Raw genomic sequence first — 23,492 nt, forward strand, 5'->3', positions numbered from 1 at the left:
TTTTGGAGGCCAGAAGAGGGAATGAGATCCCCCTGGAGCTGATTACAAATGGTTGTGAGCCACTATGTGGGTACTGGAAACTGAACCCCAGCCCTCTGTAAGAGCAGCAATTTCTTTTAACTACCGAGACATCTCTCCAGCCACATATTTAACTTTTATTTAAAGAAACCCCTATATTTAAAAGCTTCATTAATACCACAGTCTCAAAACAGATTGCATGGGTTACTTTAAAAAAATATTCCAACAATTATAGAGGTTGACTTACACAGGAGCTAAGGAAGTTCTAATCATAGTCTTATTTTGATGAAGGGCAATTTGAAGTACATAGTAAAGATGGAAGCATTTTATACAGATTTAAGTTATAGCAGATAACAGTACTTTATCAGTAAATTTCAAATTTTTTAAACTTGAACTTTTTACTTTTGTGAGAAAGCTTTCTTACAGAAAATTAATAAAATTTAAAACGAAATATTTCTACTAGATAGCTTTAGTGACCGTAGTATTCTGATTAATTTTCCATATTGTGTTAGTTAACCTTGTCAACGTGATTAGATTGAGAGAGGTCTACATTCGTATTCACATCTCTCTGTGAGGGTCTTTCCATAGATGATGAGAACACGTGTCTCTGATTTAGTGATTTAGTTTATTCTACTGAGCGATTCTAGCATCGGATGTGCTGCTATGAGGTGGTGGACATGTAGGAAGTAGGGCCTCGCTGGAGGAAGTGGACTGCGGGGCCTCGCTGGAGGAAGTGGACTGCGGGGTCTCGCTGGAGGAAGTGGACTGCGGGGCCTCGCTGGTGGAAGTGGACTGCGGGGCCTCGCTGGAGGAAGTGGACTGCGGGGCCTCGCTGGAGGAAGTGGACTGCGGGGCCTCGCTGGAGGAAGTGGACTGCGGGGCCTCGCTGGAGGAAGTGGACTGCGGGGCCTCGCTGGTGGAAGTGGACTGCGGGGCCTCGCTGGAGGAAGTGGACTGCGGGGCCTCGCTGGAGGAAGTGGACTGCGGGGCCTCGCTGGAGGAAGTGGACTGCGGGGCTTTTCCTTTCCATCTTGGTTGTATCGTCCTCTTTACTTTCTCCTTGTTCCCAGCTCTCACCTGATGAGCACTACACCCTTTCCACCACGAAGTTTTTCTTTCTCAGGGCCTAAGCAGTGAGCTGACTGCACTGAAACCTATGAGTATACCGTTCTTTCTTTAGCTTCTTCCCTCATTTCTGTCACAACCCTGAGAAACTAACATAAGTGTTAAAAATAAACCGTGACTTATATGATACTATATAAAGCTACAAAGTTCTTCTTTTCACTTGACGGTAACTTTGAAATTTTCCTGAATCAACCCGCCACCATCATTTCAATGACTATGATGTGCGTCGCCACATGTACTGACTACAACTTCGTTGACAGTATCAGGTTTGAGGTAGTTCTCTTGAGTTAATTAGGTTTGAACATAATTTGGAAAGAAGTAAAAACAATCAGACATGGCTCATAAGTCATGCACCTCAAACAAGGACTGGGACCGGGATTCTATACACACATCCGGTGAGTCCAAGGTCAAGCTCCTTTACTTTTCGAAGAAGCACGGCTTCGAGTACTGAGCTAGCGAGTACACCACACGCAGTTCAAGGCTCTGAGCTGCCGTGAGCAAAACAGAGATCCAAATGAAACGGATGTGACCTCAAGGGCTCCATTTGCAGCACAGGTGTAGACAAAAGGGAGGTGGCATGTGGAGCTTGAAAGGGAGACTTGAAAGTGGTACTGGAAATTTAACATGCCCACTGGTCTTCAAGCATTCTACCCCGAGAGAAGGCTGTTAACTATGGACTCGTTGCATAAACAAGGAACTGATGTTTGGGGAAGTTTATGTAAATTAGCAGGTCACCGTCTTGGTGGAGGTGCTATTCAACTGAGGTCAATTGCCCAGCTGCTTCTTATAGATCTATGAGCCATCTATTGAGAAAGAAGATAAAACTGGAACAAGGCCAGAGAATGGTACGCATCTGTTTTGGTAACCTGAACACCTGCTTCGCAGTGTTAAGCTCTGTGGGGTAGGGCTTGCACTTCAACCGAAAGCCCGGAAACACACGCTCCCTGCATAAAGCCGAACAGTTTATGACACTTACTTGGTTTGATTTTAGGCCAGTCAGCTTGTTCTATTCTGTGATCTTCGTACTTGATGTCCAAATAAGCAAATATATAACGAATAATTTCTGCTCTTCCCCTCATATTAAAATAAAGCAGTTTGTAGTTGGGCATGGTACAGTTCTGGAAAGAGAAAAAAGGGAGGCAGCTTTTGTTTTTTTCAGTTTTTAAAAATCCTTCGAGGGTTGAGTAAATGTATGCAAATACAATGAATTGTAGTCATCCTGGCCAAGGATTCTCCTTCCTCCACTCCCCCCCACCACCCCCAAAACTGTACTTTAAAACAAAGCTTGAATTCACTGATTGCTCAAGAACACTGAAAGGGAAACCAAAGAAAACTCATAGAAGTAAATGATTTCCATTTAGTAGATATAGCGATGGGATGCATAGCATTTTTATAATGCAGTTTTATAACGGCCAGGCAACTGACTGACATTTTCATAGGAGACTGAATTCTACCAAATTGCTCTATGCTTTTGGACCAGCTTATAGAGGTTCTCTGAATTTTAAAGTCAACTTTAAAAATGTGGATATTAATATAGATTTGGAAACTAAGACTTCTGTAAAGTTCTTAGTATAATACCTAAGTTCTCATGTTGTAGACCAGAAAAATTATTGACTACCATACATTGATGCAATAGTGAAAACTGTTCATTTAAAATGGCAAATTAAAATGGTTTGTTTTGGGGGCTGGTGAAATGGCTCAGCTGGTTCTATCTCCAAAACATTCAAGAAAGTGAAAAGAGAGAACTGATTCTATAAAGATATCCTTTAACCTCCACTTACATGCTATGTGCACCTGCATTCTGTACACACACACACACACACACACACACACACACACACACACACACACTCACAGACACACATCAATGCACTAATTAATTAAAAATGTAAAGTGATGGGGCTGGAGAGGTGGCTTAGCATTTAAGAGCACTGATTGCTCTTTCAAAGGTCCTGAGTTCAATTCCCAGCAACCACACGGCGGTTCACAGCCATCTGTAATGAAATAGTTGTCCTCTTCTGGTGTGTCTCAAGACAGCAACAGTCTACTCGTAACATAAAAGAATAAATAAATTTGTAAAAAATATTTTAAAAAATGTAAAGTGATAAAGATCCTTTAAAATATACATTATGGAATTATAATTCTTACTAGAAAAAGGAAATGTATTTGTTATAACTTCTTGATGTATTTATTTTATATTTCAAAGAACAAAATAGCTCACAGAGTGTGAGACAGTTATTCTTGGTTGTAATTTGAATTGAAAAGCCTTTTATAGGAATTGATTATCATACATAAATGTATTTCTCCTTACATATATAGTATACATGTGCAGATACATATGTCCATTACACTAAAAATTAAATATGCAACTTTTTTCAAATATTCACAAATAGCAGTGACCACATTGTGAATTCTGCATAAAGGAGTTCTTTTATTGTTAATATGTGATTATGCTATTATGTTAATATGTAGTTATATTGTGACTTGCTCAAAGAAGACTATTACATTTTTTAGCTATCTATGTTTCTCTGAGAACATACTATTTAGTATGAGATTTGGAGATATAAGCACATCCAGCAAATGCTTATCTTTTCTCTAGAACATTCTTTCAATAGTTGTGACATTAAAGAAGCTGTGCCAGCATACCACATCCCTCAGTTCTTGTATAACTACATTCCATTTAAAGGAAAAGCTTCTTCTTCTACAGGAGCACCCAGACTGTAGGCTTGTATTTTTGGGGTTATATATGTGTACTTTGGAAACATTAAAAAACAGATAAAGATAAATGAAGATGGAAATAATTACTGATTCTAAAATAATATGTTTAATAAGGCTTTGCACAAAAATAAGGAATTCCAAGTAAATGTGTCAATGAGTAATTTATGTAAGCTATGTACTAGAAACTTTTATAAAAATGTAAGCTATGAAGTTATTATATATTCAAAGAAATTTCACAATAGACATTAAGCGCTCTGGTTTTTTTTTTTTTTTTTGCCTCACTTCACTTAGCAGTTCATCTCTGTGGCCATAATCCTACTCTACTGAACCATGCCTGCTTCAAAGGACGAAGGTGTCCCCTACCAAGTGCACTGAAGGACAAGGCCAGCAGAGAATGAGAGAGAGAGAGAGAGAGAGAGAGAGAGAGAGAGAGAGAGAGAGAGAAAGCAGGAGACAGTGGCGGGCAGTTAGTGACCTTGGGAATGGCTCTTTTCTGAGCTTTAGCTTTGTCGCCTATAGAACTACATCGAAAATATTACCTAAAGAGCACTGGAACTCAAGAAACCCAGCCCCTGCTCCAGTCCTAGGCTGCTGGAGGGGCAGCCATTGTCTTCAGTGTTATGGTCACCATGCTCTAGTGGGTAGCCCCATAGCCATGTCCAAGGGGGCACCCAGATTAAATTCAGTGAGTCACTGAATAAAAACAGGAGAAACAAAGACACAAGAAAGTGGAAGAGACTTGTTCCCAGGAAAGGGCTTGGTAGGGGGAGATAAAGGAAGTGGGACGTATGAGGCCAAAGGTTATTATACACAGGAATGAACGAAACTGCAGAAGAATACATGAAAGTTTCCATACAGGGAGTGATTTATAGTGAGCGCAGCAGATACAAAGGAGAGGGAGAGAAACTCCAGAGTTCTTTCCGTCCATGAAGGGTATGAGCCAGATTTACATGATTCCATTGGATCTTGTTATCTGAAAACTCATTCTGAAAAGCTGAGATATGAAAATAAAAGTTAAAACATATGTGGTTAAGCTCAAAATGACACGACAAACCACAGCAAAAAGCATTGCCAGCAAAAGGGTGGTAACAGCAGTCAAGCAGTTGAAAAGCCTCTCACTAACACTACAGTCTAACTTTTAAAGGGGAAAATCACGTAACTGTGAGGTGTAACCAACCAAAGAAAAAAGAAAGTAGAAACCAACACTGACTTGGCAGCTAGCTACTGCTGTGGTTTTACAGGCAAAGTTCACTCATTCCCGAAGGGAAAGGTGGTTCTTATCTTTCATAAGTAGCTTCAGAGAAGAGAACATTAGGAAAAAGGCAGAAATGTAAAAGGAAATTCTAATTTTGTTAGCATACATTTAAATATCATACGTATCGGTTACTAAAAATTAATAGTATATGAATAGACAGACATGCCGTGACAGAAGGATTGATGGCAGGGTCACAGTGACTTAGAAGATGTTCCTCTATTTGACAGATTGCTGACAGGCAAAAGCAAGCCACACTGTAATCTGAACAAATGCCAAGTAATGTCTTTCAAAGGCATTTAGGGGCTGACAGAATGGCTCTAGGCTTACGACCCTCTTGCTGAAGACCCAGATTCAATTACCCACATCTACACTGGGTGACTCATAACTTTAGATCCAGGGGATCTGATTCTTTGTTGGCTTTTGAGGATATCTGTATTCATGCACACATGCTGATACACATACATGTAACTACAAATAATAAAAATAAACCCTTTAAAAAGATATTAAACATTACCATTCAGTTGTGGTCAGAATTCTTAAGGAAAAACAAAACAAAACAAAACAAAACAACAGCAACAACAACAAGCCTCCTTAGATAACCAGGAATTGGAAAAAAGTTCCTGGACTCCACAAAGAGTCTCAGCTAAAAGTTTCAAGCAAATTTCACATAAATATGAACCAATAGATTCAGTTTCTTTCTTTTTTTCTGTTTTATTCTAGAATGCTCTTCTATTTTCAAACATAATATTTTTTATTGATTATTTGGGAAACTCATATAATGCACCTTGTCACACATACTTTGCTGCCATTCCAGGTCCACCCTACCCTTGTGACCACCTACCCCGTCCCCCACCCCCATCCCCCTCAAAACGGGAAGAACAACAAAACCAAAAGCAACAGAAAAACAATTAAACTCAGTTTCTTTAATGTCAGCATAGCCATATGTATTACATCCCCAACCCGAGCAGAGCGGTTAATTTAGTAAAGGAAGACGGTAATGTGAGGAATGCCATGGGATAAAAGAGATAACGTGACAACAGATAAAGTGAGGAGTATCAAGGGACAGGTTACCATTATCTACCTTCAAAAGCCAAGGCAGATCTGTCAGGAAGCCTGACTGTAAATTTCAAATGGCAGGTCAACGACCAAAATAGCTGGAAGTAAAGGAACTGTGGCAGAGGTTCACCTAACGGCTTCGAGGCTTGTGGGAAATGTCTTGTAAATAATTTAATGTGACATGGACTGACCCTGGACTCTGACCTCATAGGAAGCAATGAATATCCTAGTAAGAGCACCAGTGGAAGGGGAAGCCCTGGGTCCTGCTAAGACTGAACCCCCAGTGAACTAGACTATGGGGGGAGGGCGGCAATGGGGGGAGGGTTGGGAGGGGAACACCCATAAGGAAGGGGAGGGGGGAGGGGGATGTTTGCCCGGAAACCAAAGAATTATTATTAAGTATTAAATAAATTAAAAAAAAAAGAAATGTAAGTAAAGAAATATATCTAATAAAAAAAAGTTGCCTTGGCAAAAAAAAAAAATAATTATGTGGTGTTTCGAGAGATAGAAAGCCTCAAAACAAAACCGCTCATATATGAACATTTAGTAGAGACATAAATGGGCAGGATTTTAAAAAATGCAAATAATTAGACTCTATTTTGCCTCACACAAGAAATGTGGCCAAGTTGGGCATACTGGCACATGCGTTTAACCCCAACAGTCAGTAGGCAGAGGCACAGGAGTCTTTGTGAGTTCTAGGCCAGCATGGTCTACCTAAGCTCTAAAACAGACACAGCTATATGGAGAGACCTTGTCCTAACAAACCAAAACAGACAAAAACTCCACTCCTGCTATTTGGCTCCGATTTGACTGAACCTGATTTGAATAGATCCGAGAAGTCTGGCATCATACTCGGCTCTCTTTTCCTGATGGCTTCATTTTTGAACTTTCCACTCCCGTGCTGTCTAAGAATGTCACATTTACTCCTGAAGAGAACAGAAAGTTTATCTACTTTCTTAACACTCCAAGGGAAGTCATGCAAAGTTCCTGATTGAGTAGATATTTGGAAAATATCGTGTGCATTTCCTCAGCACATGACTAAGCAATGACAGCCCTGGGTAAAACATTTATGAGCTTAAATGGACTCTATCCACGGTAAGATTACACTCTTAGTATTTGCTAAACTTGGCGGGAAACAATATTTCACATAGGTTAATAGTGCTTGTTTTTAGAAGCGTTCTGTCTTTTGTACTTCTATTCTGTTAGGTTTCTAACTACCTTTACTTTACATTATACTGATATTTGAGCTGATTGTAAGAAATATATGGGAGCAGTCAACATGGGCACTTTTAATGTGATTCTTAATAGAATGTGAATTATGGTAAAATCACTTAAGTCTGATTAGGCAGGTGTATTACTTTGATTAAAATAAAACAGCTCAAAATAGTCTAACAGTTTTAGTCTGTATGCCTAAAAGATGATAGAAATCCAAAGCCAATTCTCAGGCAGAAACAGCCACCAGCAATTTTCTAATTTATTTAACACCAGTGGCCTGAACTCTCACACTTCAATAAAAGAACTCAAGAGATACTTGGGGTTTCCTACAACTTCTTTTCACATGTCCAGTAATTCTGCAATAGTTTGAGTCTGGAGGACACAGTGGAAGCATCTATGGTCTTGCCAACAGTCGCAACCCCACCACCATCACGTTGTAGTGGACATGGCACAGTGTTTGCACCTCATTCGTGTGGAGTCTGGTATTTTAAAATGCAGAAGCTGAATGCAGAAATCAGCTAAGGAGCTACTGTCCACAGAACATCTTGCACATGTTGGCATTCAGTGACAGCAGCCATTGCTCCCTGACAATTAGAAAATGGAGAATTCACCAACTTCCACGATTTCACAGTGAGGGGGCGGGCAGGATTTTAGTACAGATCTGGAAAATTTACCAGTTCTCAGTGAAAAGTTTAGATCAAGAGGGAAATGGATGACACTTTGTTAACTACGTTGCTAATTCCAAACACTGGATGTTTAATTTTTGGCTGAGATCTCTCTATTTCCTACCAAGGCTAGCGAAATACCACTTTAGAGGCTTGCCTTGTGTTAGTACCTGAGCCTGGGGAGTAACTACACTGCTATTTCGGAGCTTTGCATTCAGCTGTCTGAACTGAAGTCGATCTCTTAAACTATCTTTACTGTCAAATGGTGAAAGGAGCAATTCTTGGACAAGCATGGACACATTTCAACAAAATATGCCTTAACGAGATAGAATGTGATGCCAATAAAACACACACACACACACACACACACACACACACACACACAGCTTTGGGGGGGCATAAATGAAAATTTATACTGCTTTACATTCAAAGAAAATCACCGGGAGAGTTCTGAAGATGTTATCAAGGCTAATCAAGATGGGATTTTTTTTTCTCTCCAAGGATGGTGATGTTTGGGGGTATTTCTAAAAGTTTTTGGATCCACATCTCTTACAGATTGTCCTTCAATTTTCACACGATCACATATGGGATAAGCCGATGCCATTACGTTGGAGCATATAGACCACAGAACAGTCTCCAGCCGGGGAAGATGGGGGAGAATAAAAGAGAAAGAACGAAGAGATCCCACCACTTACCTATGCCGAGAGTCCCTTCGCTGTGCTGTGTCTCTGTGTCTCCGTTCCTATCTGTACTGTGGCTTCTGTGATGAGCGAGTGATAGTCACAAGACAGCCAGAGCCCACTTCCTCCACCTAAAAGCCTTCCTGCATTGCTCACACGAGATACACACGTCCAAAGTTCAGCCTGGAAGGAGCTCTGGTAGCTTTTGCCACCATTTCCCAAGCTCTCTGTATATACCCACCAAATTTGCATAAAGAGTAAAGTCGCAGTCACAGGTGCTTGTGTGTACGGATTGCTACATGTTCTTTCTTCTTAGTCTTACACCACAGGCCTCTGGGGAATAAGAACAAGTCCTGTCACGTTTTCCTACAGTGACTAGAGTGTCTTACTTCTTCCTTTCGCAGTCTCCCTGGAGAAGGTTTTGCTCTGTGCCTTCTCACCCATGTCCACCTCCAACACACACCCTGTTTGCTCATTATACACTGTTCATCGTGACGTCTCACAACGCATGATTTATTTGTTTGACCCCTGCTCCCCATACAAATAGTGTCTGTAACATCGAGTGCTTCAGTGGTCCCTCTTCTGAGGTCTCTCATTTTTACAGGACTGTTGGACATGTCACATAGACACTGATCTCTATCTGATGACTGAATGCTCTTAGCATTTCTGCGCACATCAGACTTTCACAAGGACTACATTTGCATGGTTGCTTGAGTTCTGTTTACACTCATTTCTTGAAGAGGTCCATTGTTTGAAGGAATCCTAGTATTCAAGATTCAAATCCTCCACTAGAGTACCTGTTTCTACTAGTAACATAGGTCTATCAGCTTGAAAATGTAACACAAATTTAATTTCAGTGATAATATTAGCACAGCTTACTGAAAATGTCCAATAAAATATGTCTGTGATTATGGAATCTATAGGTTCTCCGTCGAAACAGGATAATGACAGGATACTTTTCACTTTCCTAGAAAAATCATACCCAGGGGCAACTTATCAACCATGGAGTAAGATCCATTTCAAAAGAACTTCTTTTACTTTGAAAAAGAAAAAAATCCCTCTAATGATAAATAAATGAGAAATACAAATATACATAATATAAATATAAAATGTATATAAATGTAAATAATAAATGTATTAATTTATAAAAAGTTTAAGAAGACAAAAGCATAGCCTCTTTTCTGCCCATTAAAAGAAGCTGAATTGACACTGAGGCTATGGACACAGTGATAAAGGCTCTCACTGAAGACCGTGTAAAATCAGCTGCAAAGTGAACGATGGTAGGGCTGTAGCTGGACAAGATCAACATAGGGACCAGCTTATCTTACACTAATGTTTCATGGGGGTTTCTCTTTCACTGGATCTTATTTTAAATCGGTCCACACATTTCTCCTTTATTTCGATAAAGAGGAAGTATTTAAACCAACCTTCTCCTCCATTTGTGGTCACTGAGTTGCTGGGGACGAAAGGTCTCCAGGGGAAGTCCACAAAGCTTCCTTCCCCAGCTTGGGTATCTTTTATTTAGATTCCTATTGTAATCAGTTACTTAGGAAACTAAAACTCTGCCTGATGAAGTATACAAACTTGGGAAGGAGGAGTCAGCAAAGCCAACGGTATTTGTTCCTATTTCTAAACTTTCTGAGTGGCTAAATGCATGGAACCTGAATTATTGTCTATTTTTCCAGATTTCAAAAAGTGACGATACTGTTTTCTTGCCGACCTCCTCAGAGACTGAGAAGAATGACACAATTAAGACTGTGTAGCTGTTTTCTTCCCCAGCCTTTTGGCTAAACGAGAATTCTTAAATGTCAGCAAGTAAAAGTCATATAAATTCGCTGAAACGTTGATGCGACCTGTAGGACTGAGCTTAGTCCTGGCCTGTGCTAGCTCCTCATCTCCATAAAGCGTCATGCACAGCCTTGACTGTGGTGCACAACTGACCAGAGTTTGTTAAGGTAGCACTTATAGATGCACAATTATCCAGATACCTCATTCTAACTTACAAGATTCATGAATATTCTTCTATGGATAGGGAAATATAAATACTGAAATAGAATAAGTTACGTTATTTTTCAAGATTGTTCCAGAATCAATTTATGTCACTTCTATGTCCTTCATCATGATCTGTGGGAGGAAAGACTCAGCAATAAGCACAATTTCTGGCTTAACCCTGTTCTGGAACCCTCTAAAGACTTAATTCTGAAAAGTGAAGGCTTGGTCACTACCCTCAGTACTCAGTTTCCCGAAAACACTCTTCTCCTGCAAGACAATGAATGAAAACTGAGGCAAAGCTCACAGGATCTGTGGACTGAGAAGACAGACCCCCAAGGCAAGATACTCAAATCAAAGGATGAATATTCACCTTCCCAATCCCTAGCCCAGTATCCATTTATTATTTATGGGCAGAGTGGTTATTCAGATAGACATTTAAAAAGGATTTTTGGAAAGCTTCAAGTATCTTCCCAAAATTTATTTGTGAAATTTATTTTTATTAGTTCTTTGACAATTTCATACACTGGATTTTGGACCCATACACCAGCTCCACCCAGATCCACTCCACATTCTATACTCACTGAACTTCGTGTCTTGTTTTTAAACCTATTCAAAGCAACTAAAGCTGCCCATATTCCCTTGGCTGTGTGGCCATTCACTGAAACATGTTTTATCTACCAGGAGGCCCTCTCTTAAGGAAAACGGACTCTTCTTCCTAGCAGTATCATTTACCAAATGGCTTCTCAACCAGGGACAGGACTTTGTGACTGCCTTTCCCTTTCATGCTAGGATTGTTTTTCTTGTCTGAGCTTATGAAGATCGTGTGTTACAACCACTGTGAGTTCATATGTACAACTGCACTTTTATGTCCAGAAAACACTGTTGAAGTTATCTACCACCTCTGACTCTCAAAATCTGTCTTCCCTTTCTTCCTTGAGTCATGGGAGAGGTGGTGTGATACAGATATCCTGTTTAGGGTTGAGAACTCCACAGTTTCTTATTCAGTGCACCATGACCAGTGTGGGTTTCTATGCTCAAGATCTGGATCACAGGTACCCTCCATTTCTGGACTACAGTTCATTTCAGATTAAAAGTTCAAATACCAGGTAATAATAATGCCTAACATGATAGAATTATTTCTTGTTCATCTGCAAACACAGAAACAATAAGCTTAACTGGGTGGGATCTTGCCCTGAGGTCACCACTCTCTTAATTCTATTTAATATCCTTGAACACACGATTTAGCTCTATTGATCTTCCTGGTGCCTCTTTAATACTTGAACCATACATTTTGTATTTTTTCTCCTAGGCTTCCTATGCATGATCAAAATGCTCCTCCTTAAAGTGAACCATAGGACAAAGTAAAAACTTGGTTGATTTGAGATTTCCTTTGTCAATGCAATTAATCTGAAACTCAGGCAGACTCTTCAGTCAAAGTAAAACAGCAGCCACATTTTTCAACAAAATAATCATAAGAAGATTCTCTAGGCCATATACTAAAATTCTTGAGACATCTAGAGCCAGGCTCTCACAGATCAAATCACCTTCAGCACCACTCTCTTTCATATTCATTCCTATTAGGATGGCCAATTAAGCCCCACTTAAAACATTCTATGGCTTTCCAAGTCCAAAGTCCCCAAATCCACATAACTTCAAACAAAAACATGGTCAAACCTACCACAGCAATACCCCCAGTCCCTGTTACCAACTTCTGTCTTAGATAACAGTTTCATTGCTGTGAAGAGACACCATGACCAAGGCAACTTTTATAAAGGACAACATTTAATTGGGATGGCCTACAGTTTTAGAGGTTTATTCCATTATTATCACGGTTGGAAGCAGGGCAGCAAGTGCAGGCAGACATATTGCTGGAGGAGCTCAAAGTTCTTAGTCCAAAGGCATCCAAGAGGAGACTTCTTCTGACCTGGGTACTGAGCCTGAGTATAGGAGGAGACCTCCAAAGCCCACCTCCACAATGACACACTTCTTCTAACAAGATTACACCTCCTCCAATAAGGCCCAATCTCCTAATAGTGTCACTTTCCATTGGCCAAGTATGTTCAAACCACCACAGTCCTTTTAGCAGAATAATAGAAGTAGTTTTTGGTAGCACTGATGGCCCATCTAGATAAATGTTCCTTGTTAATGATGCCAGTAATAGGTTCCATCTTGTGTAGTGGGCCTTAAACCTAGTTACAAATGATTGGTTACTCCCATGACACTCATGCTGCTATTGCAGCAGTAGGTAGATGTTGCCAGTTATTACATCTCAGAAGGTCTACAGCTGGATGAAATTAATGATTACTTTCTCTTCTGGAAGTACGTATAGCACCTTCCAGCACTGTGAAGATAGCCAGTAAAGATTTAAGATTCGAGGCCAGTTCTAGTTTGATTTCTCCATGTCCTGTGACTCAAGTATGTAATGTCTTCAGCAAGAGAGTCTTATCTTCAAATTCTGGAGGTAACCAAGAGAAAAAAACCAATATTCTTTAATATTTTGGGGTCTGTGGAACATCACTGGTTATTACTTAAAGATAAAAGCAACCCAGCTGGGCAATGGTTGTGCACACCTTTAATCCTAGCACTTCGGCAGCAAAGGTGGGCAACTCTCTGAGGCTAGCCTGGTCGATAAGAGTCCCATGATAGCCAAGTCTACAAAGAAAAACCCTGTCTTGAAAAACCAAACCCAAACCCAACCAACCAAAGAACAACAACAACAGAAATAGAAGCAACCCATTCCTGGTACTGGGACTCTTATTTGTTAGCCTATGGTGTCTAGTAGGGCCTTGTCCAGTTACAGAGTAACTCTATTTAAATGTGTTTTGTATCTGTTTATGTTTTAGGAGACCTGCACTAGTAGTATCTCCTATGACTTTTTCAGAAGGGCTTTACACTTCCTGACCTCTGTGGAGATTGCAAGTAAACTATCTCAAGATTCTAATCTAACATCCTCCTCCACATAGGAAACAAAACATGTGATGTTTATATTTGGGGTCTGGGTTACTTCACTCAGAATGGCTGTTTCTAGCTTGATCTATTTACCTGTAAACTTTAGCAGTTCATTTTATTTTCTTGACAGCTGAATAATATTCTGCTGTGTAAATGTATCACATTTTTATTATTCATTCATCCATTGCTGAACATCTAGGCGGTTTCCATTTTCTGGCTATTGTGGATAGAACAGCAATGAATCTGGATGAAAACACATTCCTGTAGTAAAATATTTTTTGGGTATGTGCCCAAGAGCAATATAACTGGCTCATGCTTTAGATGTGGCTTTAGCTTTCTGAGGAAACTCCACACTGATTTTCACAATCTTGGCACCAGCTTGCACCCACTGGCAGAGAATAAATGTTCCTCTTTCTTTACATCAATCTGGCATTTGTCGTCTTCCCTTTTTTCTCAGCCTTCTGACAGAGGTAAGATGAAATCTCAATGTAGTTTTAATTTGCATTTCCCCAATGGCTAAAGATATTCAACACTTAAAAAAATGCTTCTTAGCTGTCTCTGTTTCACCTTTTGAGCATTCTATGTTTAGTTTCATGCCCTGTTTTTAATTGAGTTTTATTTCCTTGGTGTCTAAGTTTTGAGTTTGTTTTACATTCTAGATATTAGCTCTCTTTCAGGTATGTAGATGGTAAAACAAATTTTTGCATCCTATAAGCTGCTGCTCCATTTGAATAATGGTGTCCTTTGTTACATGGAAGCTTTTAAATTTCACGAGATACCATGTGTAAGACATAAATTCGAGGACAATGAAAATGTAGGCTTAGTTTGATTTCAGATGTCAAGAGGGCACTTTTATCTGTCTCAGGGCTTGGTGCTCCCAAACCCAATATATATGGAGGCGTTGTTTTCTTTCTGGTTACTTCCTACTGGAAGAGGGGCTGTTGTTTGGAAGTTTTGGGGTCTGTAGTGACTTTATCTTTTGCTGGTGGAACAAGTGATGGTAAGAGATTTGACCCAAGAGGACTAAAAAACTTGAATTGCAGAGTAAACACTTAAGCCTGAGGGTAAGAAGGAGGATCCCAGGTGGGAGGAAAACAAGAGTCCATTCTGGAAAAGAGGCTTGTTCTGTATTTCCTGAGCCCCTTCCCTAAGTCTTGAATCAGTTTAGACTTTCTGGAATAGAAGAGGGCACCATACTTTCCATTGCAACTGCCAGAAGATATAGTATTTTTTGATTTCAGAGAACCACAGCAGTCAAAGAATGTCTTTAGGGTTTCAGAGAGTTGGCAAATCAGAGCCATTTCTTTCTTTTTTTTTTTTTTCCCCGCCAATGGTGACACTTTTATTTGATTTGTGGGTTGACATGTTTTGTTTTCTTGCCTGAATACAGAAGGATTCTATTTCATTTTTACTCTAGGATTCAAAATTTCCGTCTGAATGTGGCTTTGAATTGGTATTGTTTAGAACGTGATTTGATTCTTGGATTTTTTTTAAAGCACTTTTTTTTTTTCATTGCTGATCTGTTTATTGTAGCAATGAAATTGTGCTCTTTTATATATCCATATTCTGAAAATTCAAATATGAAATTCCTTTTATATAACATGGACTATAATTCTACTACATTGAAAAATGCAATCACAAAATATTCAGAAACATTGATTGATTGATTGATTGATAATGATTAATATTAAGCCATGTCACTCAAACACAGAAAGAATAAAGTTATATGTTCTCATATCTATGTACATCTAATACTATAATATCTACATGTACTTATGTAAATTGATATAACTTCAATATTACATTTAGAAGCAAACCTAAAAGGTAAATATAATTGATGGACATTTAAAAGGATTTAGACTTTATAAAGGAGGATATAGAGATAATATACTTGTATCTTCAATATAGTAAATGTATAGTTGTTTCTGGTGCATAAAAGTTATAAAGTTTTATTGCTAGAAACAGTGTAAAATCTTTTTTTTTGTTTTTTTCTAGAAACTGAGCTTCAGCTTTATTTCCTGGTACATATTCCTCCACATTTGTGTCTTCCTCAAAATTCAGTATGAGGACTGTGTTTCATGCTGTAGTTAGGGTCTCTGGCCATGCAGGTTAGTTCAAGCAAAGTTAATTTCCAGGTACAGTGAAAAATGTAACTGAACAAATTATTTTCTCCAACAACTTCATATATGCTATTTTTTTTAATTTAGAGAATACTTTATTAGTTTTTGTAATCAAACCCACGTATATAAGACCTTACATATTTAATACAGTGTGTTACCCCTGTACAAATGGAAAAAACTTAAGTTCAACATTTCTAGACCAATATGGCTGTTAATTTCTGTACAGTGCCAACTCAACACAGTAAACGGGGATACTTTTTTCGAAAGTTGACAGCACAGCTAAAGTTTCAAAAAATTCAAATTATATATCTGTATATATATATTTATATTTATATAAAAAGACCAATAATAGCAGTGTGTTATGCATCAACAGCAGCAACAGCTTTTCCAGGTTCTGCAGTCATCTGAACAAAACTGTAGAGACATCCAGCACATTCCATTAAAAAAAAAAAGTAAAAAAACAAAACCCGAGAAAACAGCACAGTTCTGTTACTCTTGTGGTACCTGGCACCATTTTTTTTTAAATTAGCTTCTCAATCATCATCTGGAAAGAAAACATTCTGAGCAACATCATTAAAAACAGCTCTGATAAAGCACGGTCACTACTACGTATCATAAAGCAGGTACAAGCTATTTTACATCCACAGAGGTATGATACAGTACTGTCCTACATCTATAATACTAGAGGATACAATTTAAAAGGCATTATTTGAGACTTGGTTCTACTTTTCCAGCAGAGGGCCCAAAGGATGGTGTGACACAGCTTTGTAAAGAAACATACTCTAGACAGGATTTCCTTTCACTAGTGGCACACTTCTAAGGATTCATTCTCTCCATGAATGTCAGCTAAAACCGTTATTAAAAAAATGAAATATCCCTAAAACAAAACCGTATAACCACCGGATTCACATGAAGATGACCTAGTGGAGACAAGCTGGACCTCACCTTACCAACAAGCTATCAAATCTGTTATGTTTAAACAGTGAGACCTCCAAGGAAGGAGATGCCAAGTAGTGCTTCAAAGCTTCGGACCACAATCAAACACAGCATCCTTTTCAACAGAAGCAGAAGCTCATCTGAATATGCTCATGGATGCTGACATCAACATTTAATCATCTCCTCACTAATCCAGGAAGAGGGGGAGATCAGTTACTACTGTACTTTATTGTGTTCAACCAAATCACCATGTTACAAAAATAGCAAGCTGCCATAATAAAAAATAAGGCTCCTCTATCCAGCACCAGATAGCATCATTTTACTTTCAAGCCTAGAAATTGCACACTTGTATATAAACCAACCGAAGATGAGGATTGAGAGTTCATCTTGGTGGATTTTTCCTTTGATGAATATGAAGTGTACTTCCTTATCTTTTTTGATGACTTTTAATTGAAAATTGATTTTATCTGATATTAGAATGGCTACTCCAGCTTGCTTCTTCTGACCATTTGCTTGGAAAGTTGTTTTCCAGCCTTTCACTCTGAGGTAGTGTCTGTCTTTGTCTCTGAGGTGTGTTTCCTGTAGGCAGCAGAATGCAGGGTCCTCATTGCGTATCCAGTTTGTTAATCTATGTCTTTTTATTGGGGAGTTGAGGCCATTGATGTTGAGAGATATTAAGGAATAGTGATTATTGCTTCCTGTTATATTCATATTTGGATGTGAGGTTATGTTTGTGTGCTTTCATTCTCTTTGTTTTGTTGCCAAGACGATTAGTTTCTTGCTTCTTCTAGGGTATAGCTTGCCTCCTTATGTTGGGCTTTACCCTTTATTATCCTTTGTAGTGCTGGATTTGTAGAAAGATATTGTGTAAATTTGGTTTTGTCATGGAATATCTTGGTTTCTCCATCTATGTTAATTGAGAGTTTTGCAGGATACAGTAACCTGGGCTGGCATTTGTGTTCTCTTAGGGTCTGTATGACATCTGTCCAGGATCTTCTGGCCTTCATAGTTTCTGGCGAGAAGTCTGGTGTGATTCTGATAGGTCTGCCTTTATATGTTACTTGACCTTTTTCCCTTACTGCTTTTAATATTCTTTCTTTATTTTGTGCCTTTGGTGTTTTGACAATTATGTGACGGGAGGTGTTTCTTTTCTGGTCCAATCTATTTGGAGTTCTGTAGGCTTCTTGTATGCCTATGGGTATCTCTTTTTTTAGGTTAGGGAAGTTTTCTTCTATGATTTTGTTGAAGATATTTACTGGTCCTTTGAGCTGGGAGTCTTCACTCTCTTCTATACCTATTATCCTTAGGTTTGATCTTCTCATTGAGTCCTGGATTTCCTGTATGTTTTGGACCAGTAGCTTTTTCCACTTTACATTATCTTTGACAGTTGAGTCAATGATTTCTATGGAATCTTCTGCTCCCGAGATTCTCTCTTCCATCTCTTGTATTCTGTTGGTGAAGCTTGTATCTACAGCTCCTTGTCTTTTCTTTTGATTTTCTATGTCCAGGGTTGTTTCCATGTGTTCTTTCTTGATTGCTTCTATTTCCATTTTTAATTCCTTCAACTGTTTGATTGTGTTTTCCTGGAATTCTTTCAGGGATTTTTGCGATTCCTCTCTGTAGGCTTCTACTTGTTCTCTAAGGGAGTTCTTTATGTCTTTCTTGAAGTCCTCCAGCATCATGATCAAATATGATTTTGAAACTAGATCTTGCTTTTCTGGTGTGTTTGGATATTCCGTGTTTGCTTTGGTGGGAGAATTGGGCTCCAATGATGCCATGTAGTCTTGGTTTCTGTTGCTTGGGTTCCTGCGCTTGCCTCTCGCCATCAGATTATCTCTAGTGTTACTTTGTTCTGCTATTTCTGACCGTGGCTAGACTGTCCTATAAGCCTGTGTGTCAGGAGTGCTGTAGACCTGTTTTCCTGTTTTCTTTCAGCCAGTTATGGGGACAGAGTGTTCTGCTTTCGGGCGTGTAGTTTTTCCTATCTACAGGTCTTCAGCTGTTCCTGTGGGCCTGTGTCTTGAGTTCACCAGGCAGGTTTCTTGCAGGGGAAAAGTTGGTCCTATCTGTGGTTCCAAGGCTCAAGTTTGCTTGTGGGGTACTGCCTAAGTCCTCTCCGCGGCGGCAGCAACCGGGAAGATCTGCGCCGCTCTTTCCAGGAGCCTCCGTGCACCAGGGTTCCAGATGACGTTTGGTGTTTTCCTCTGGCGTCTGGATGTGCACAGAGTGCAGTCTCTTCTGGTTTCCCAGGCGTGTCTGCCTCTCTGAAGGTTTAGCTCTCCCTCCCACGGGATTTGGGTGCAGAGAACTCCAGAGCCATTTCTTGATGCAAAAAACCCATCAGTCCTGTTGTTTCTGCTCTGAGTGATGAAAGATTTCCCAGAGCATCAAAAAGAAGGAGTTGGGTGGCTTGTTAGCTAGACAAAAGGTATTAGAGTCAAGGAACAGTGGTAAGATGAGGAAAATTTTAGGAGCACACAGGGTCAGCAGAGTTAGGTTTAAGTAAGAAAAGGTGGTAATTTGCCTAGAGCAGGCAAGTTCTGGTTCCAGCTATATTGAGAAGGAGAAGAGGGCTCACAGGAGGTGATGCTGAGGTTTTATTGGTAAGGTTGGAGGAAATGGACAGAGACAGGCACAGGGAAGTGGGTTTTACCAACATATGAGTGGGGCTTGTGAAGTAGGTCTCTTCTGGACTGGTATGGTCTGCTGAGAAGATGCGGGGAAGAAGATGTTTTATTAGATTTTGCTGAAAGCTGGGAAGTATAGCCTGTTTAGGAAAGTCCTTCTCAACCTTTGGCATGTCTCGCAGTATCATTTCTTGTGGAGTAAGAGCTGGCATGTATGCTGGGGTTAATATCAGACAGACTTGGAGCAGAGCAAGGAATGATTACTTCTCAATTTGATACAAGCAAAGATACAGCCATAAGGGGGACAGAGAAACAGACCCCACAATGTCATGATTGAGTTACTCAGTTCTATTGAAGAAAGATGGTCGCTCCAGAATATAATCAGGCTCTGAGGCAGCAGAGAGCAGCCTTGATGAACTAAATCTCAAGCAGCTGTGCAGAAACATATTTATTGACTGTTACATAAAAGTTGTTTTCTGGGTAAAACAAATTCCTCACACTGAAGCCCCTAATCTAATCTATATGTTTCACGAAGAGAACATCACACCCCTGTTGCTGTAAAATTATATTAAAAAAGGCTTTCTTTTATTCCACACTAGATCCAGCACTGTAGTGCCCCAAGATATCTGGTAGATATCTTCATCTCAGTCAGCAAAGCATCTCACCCCCTCTGCTCATCCCATATCACACTGCCAAAGACTTCTTTTTGAACCTGGTAGCAATCTCTCTACACATCTAGTTCTCAAGGCAGGTTGCCACCATGCCAGAAACACACATCCCAACTATGTGGCAGCCTAGCGTCTTTGGCTATCACATACTCTCTTAAACTTAAATCACTACATGAAAGAACACACAACACAATAACCTCTGACCCAATTGGTAAGATATAATTGTCCACCTTAACATACAAAGCCCTGTACACATCCATCCCTTAAGAACATTCATAACAACTTGTAAAAGTACAGAGTGGAATTTTAACATCAGCCTCCATGTTCTCTCAGCAGCTTCCTCTCTTCCGTCTCCTTCTGTTCCAGTCTCCTCCTCTTCCCTCAAACTTTTCTCTCACCCATCCTTCCTTCTCATCCATTGACAGATCTTGTTCTATCTTGTACCTGCTTTCACCTGTATGACATCATACTACACACCCTTGCAGCATCAGTCCTTACTGAGTACTGTTTGCAGTATTCAATAATGCATGACATTTCAGGTGTGCCAAGGCCAGCTTGTGGCCAAAGTCATGCAAAGGCTGTAAGGCTTCTTCAGAAAAACAACTCTAAAGATAACAGAAAACAATCAGTTTTCTACAATGCTTTCTTCAAGGTCAAGCACTTCTAGAAAATGATTCATTCTGATGTCTATACTAGATACAGTGAAAAATAGCAACTTCATTCTAATGTTCATTCTAATGATATATATATATATATATATATATATATATATATATATATATATCATATAATGATTCTACTATGATTCCACTACACCACATAAAGTAGAGAGGCTCCCGGGAGCCTGAAAAATCCAGTCTCTCCTGAAGAGCTGCTGCTTGTTTGTTTGTTGTTTTGTTTGTTTGTTTAGAGGGGTCTTTTCTGAGCTCCATTTTAAGATTGGTCAGTTTGAACAAGGGCAGAATGACTGATTGGCTGACAGCTATTGCTTCCTAAGAAAACTGCCAGGCCCTTCTTTTAGACCACCAGGCTTTTGTCTTAGATGAGGAAGAAGCCTGATGTCTTGGAAGTTTGCCATCTTTGTTACCTGTTTGGCTCCCCCTGCATCTGTCTTCCTGTCAGGGAATCCGGCTAACTCTTTCTTTCCCATCTTGGAGGGAACCCTAAATGTTCTTGGGGTTTGGGATTTAGGCTACTTGTACCCCTTCTGAGGTGAAATGCTGTGAGATTTACTAACTGCTGAAGGGCAGCAGTTCGAGTGCCTGAGAGGAGAGTTCATCTGAGGGGCTACAATACCACTTGACAGACAGCAAAGATCTATAACATAGGACACCTGTATAGTGAGAAAGTACATCCTTAGAGAGTGCTGTGTGGCAGAGATAGTATCTGCAGGGGAAAAAACATGAGATTGTTAGTGCTACTGGAATCCCTAGAGACATAAGAGATAGTTGGAGCAGTTTTGCTCTTATTAGAGGAAAAGAACAGACAAGAATATCGCCTAATGGACCCTACCCATTGCCATTAGCAAGATTGATGACTTGTGTGTGTGTGTGTGTGTGTGTGTGTGTGTATGTGTGTGTGTGTGTGTGTGGCAGAACCCCATAGAAGGATAAGGTAACTGAGTAATCAGCTGATTGCTGGTGTTTGTTGCATGGGACTCCTGCAGAAGGAATGAGTGCCTGGAAGCTTTGGAAGGGAGGCCAGTTAAAGTGACCATCTATACACATTTTAAAAGATGCAGAAGCCCATGGGGTCTTCCTTCCTTTCCTTTCTTCTTCTTTTTTCAATTTAATTTTTTGCTGATTCTTAGTGAACTTCACATCATGTACCCCAAGTACCCCAATCTCACTCATCTTCTTGTCTGTTTATACCAGCCCTCCAACTTTGCAACCACACCCTCAAAAGGAAGAAAAAAGAAAAACAATCTCATTGTGGAAGCTGTAGTGTATTACAGTGTAACCCAGAGTGTATCCCAGAGTGTATCCCACAGTGTATCTCACAGTGTATCCTACAGTGTATCTCACAGTGTATCCCACAGTGTGTCCCATAGTGTATCCAGTGTATCCCACAGTGTATCTCACAGTGTATCTCACAGTGTATCTCACAGTGTATCTCACAGTGTATCTCACAATGTATCCCACAATGTATCTCACAGTGTATCCTACAGTGTATCCCTTAGTGTATCCCACACTGTGTCTCACAGTATATCTCACAGTGTATCTTACAGTGTATCTCACAGTGTATTTCACAGTGTATCCCACAATGTATCTCACAGTGTATCCCACAATGTATCTCACAGTGTATCCCACAATAGTGTAGCCACAGTGAACACACAGTGTTTCCTATTGTCCATACTTCTTTACTTGCAAATGTTCATTGCAAAGAGTCACTGCTCTGGTTTGAGGCATTTGGCTTCTGCTACACTATCAATACTGGAACCTTACATGGACTTCTCTCAGATATTCTATTTCCCAGTTTTATGGAGATCCTGTAGCTTTGGATCTGTAGGACCGACTAGCTCCTCCAATGCCAATTCCAGCAAGGTGCTGGGCCAGCTCCCCCACTTTCTTGACTTCTGGACCAGCTTACCTGAACCCATGTCAGCAGAGGTCATCTCTATTGTGCTGCGGCCTGCTTTCAAGAGTACCATAGGTGGTGATGTCCAGTCTCATGACCTCTGGGCCAGCTCTCCCATATGCTTCATGTGGCTGGAAATGTGGGTGGTAGAAAGGCATCTTTCCCTCTCCTATGCCACCCCACATCACACGAGTGGCAGTGCCAGATCCTCTGTGCTCATGCTTTCCAGGATGGCTCACCCACAACTTATAAAACCGGGGCCAACTCTACTGTGCTTCCTGGGAGAGGTGCAGGGCACACTCTCCCATGAAGCGGTCAAGGCATGAGGTCTGTTCTCTTGCTCTCATGCCTTCGAGGCCAGCCTCTCCCATAATGCCTGAGTGAGGGCTGGGGGCAGCTTTGCACATTGGCCCCAGGTAGCAGTCCAGACCAGGGACATCTGCCTAGCCTTTGGGTGCAACATTTGCCTTCTGCTTCAGGACCACAGCCCCAGACATGGCCCTTGGCAACAACATGGGCCAGGACCTCACTATGGTCTTAGGTGACATTGCTGGCTAATCATATCAGGCTGTGTGTTCTTCATTGGAGTCTCCAGTCCGTCCTCTCTTCATTGTGCACACACCCTTCCGCTTCTCTTTCTCTTCCATCTCCCCAGCACTCGCCCATCTTAGTGGCACCTGGGGCCTCTGGGTATCTGGGTCATCTCAGGAGTGCTATGCCTCACCCATGTTGGGTGGCACTGGGCAGGGGGCCTCTTTTTTCTTTTTCCTTTTTCTTTCTTTCTTTATAATTTTTAAAATAGGATGGTCCAGCATCATCGCACGTGCTGAGATTAAAGGTATGAGACACCACACCTGGCCTGTGTCCTGTTTCTGTGAAGGTATATTAACA

General features: G+C 40.3%; 1 protein-coding gene across 5 annotated transcripts in view; it reads right to left on the bottom strand.

The window, feature by feature from the left end:
• Window positions 1-9,111, bottom strand: part of Hpgds (hematopoietic prostaglandin D synthase) — a 29,469-nt gene extending 20,358 nt beyond the window's left edge. For 2 of the 5 annotated variants that reach the window (XM_006236602.5, NM_031644.2), the window contains exons 1-2: window positions 8,748-9,099; window positions 2,120-2,261 (exon numbers count right to left, since the gene is read on the bottom strand). In XM_006236602.5, the coding sequence (XP_006236664.1) occupies window positions 2,120-2,252 (133 nt within the window). In that variant the 5' untranslated portion in view covers window positions 2,253-2,261; window positions 8,748-9,099. Of the gene's footprint in view, window positions 1-2,119; window positions 2,262-8,747 lie in introns of all 5 variants that reach the window. The other 3 variants (XM_006236603.5, XM_063286650.1, XM_039108297.2) reach the window with 3 other exon arrangements.
• Between the last annotated feature and the right edge of the window lie 14,381 nt (window positions 9,112-23,492).

The sequence above is a fragment of the Rattus norvegicus genome, chromosome 4 (genome assembly GCF_036323735.1).
Source record: "Rattus norvegicus strain BN/NHsdMcwi chromosome 4, GRCr8, whole genome shotgun sequence".
Lineage (NCBI taxonomy): Eukaryota > Metazoa > Chordata > Mammalia > Rodentia > Muridae > Rattus > Rattus norvegicus.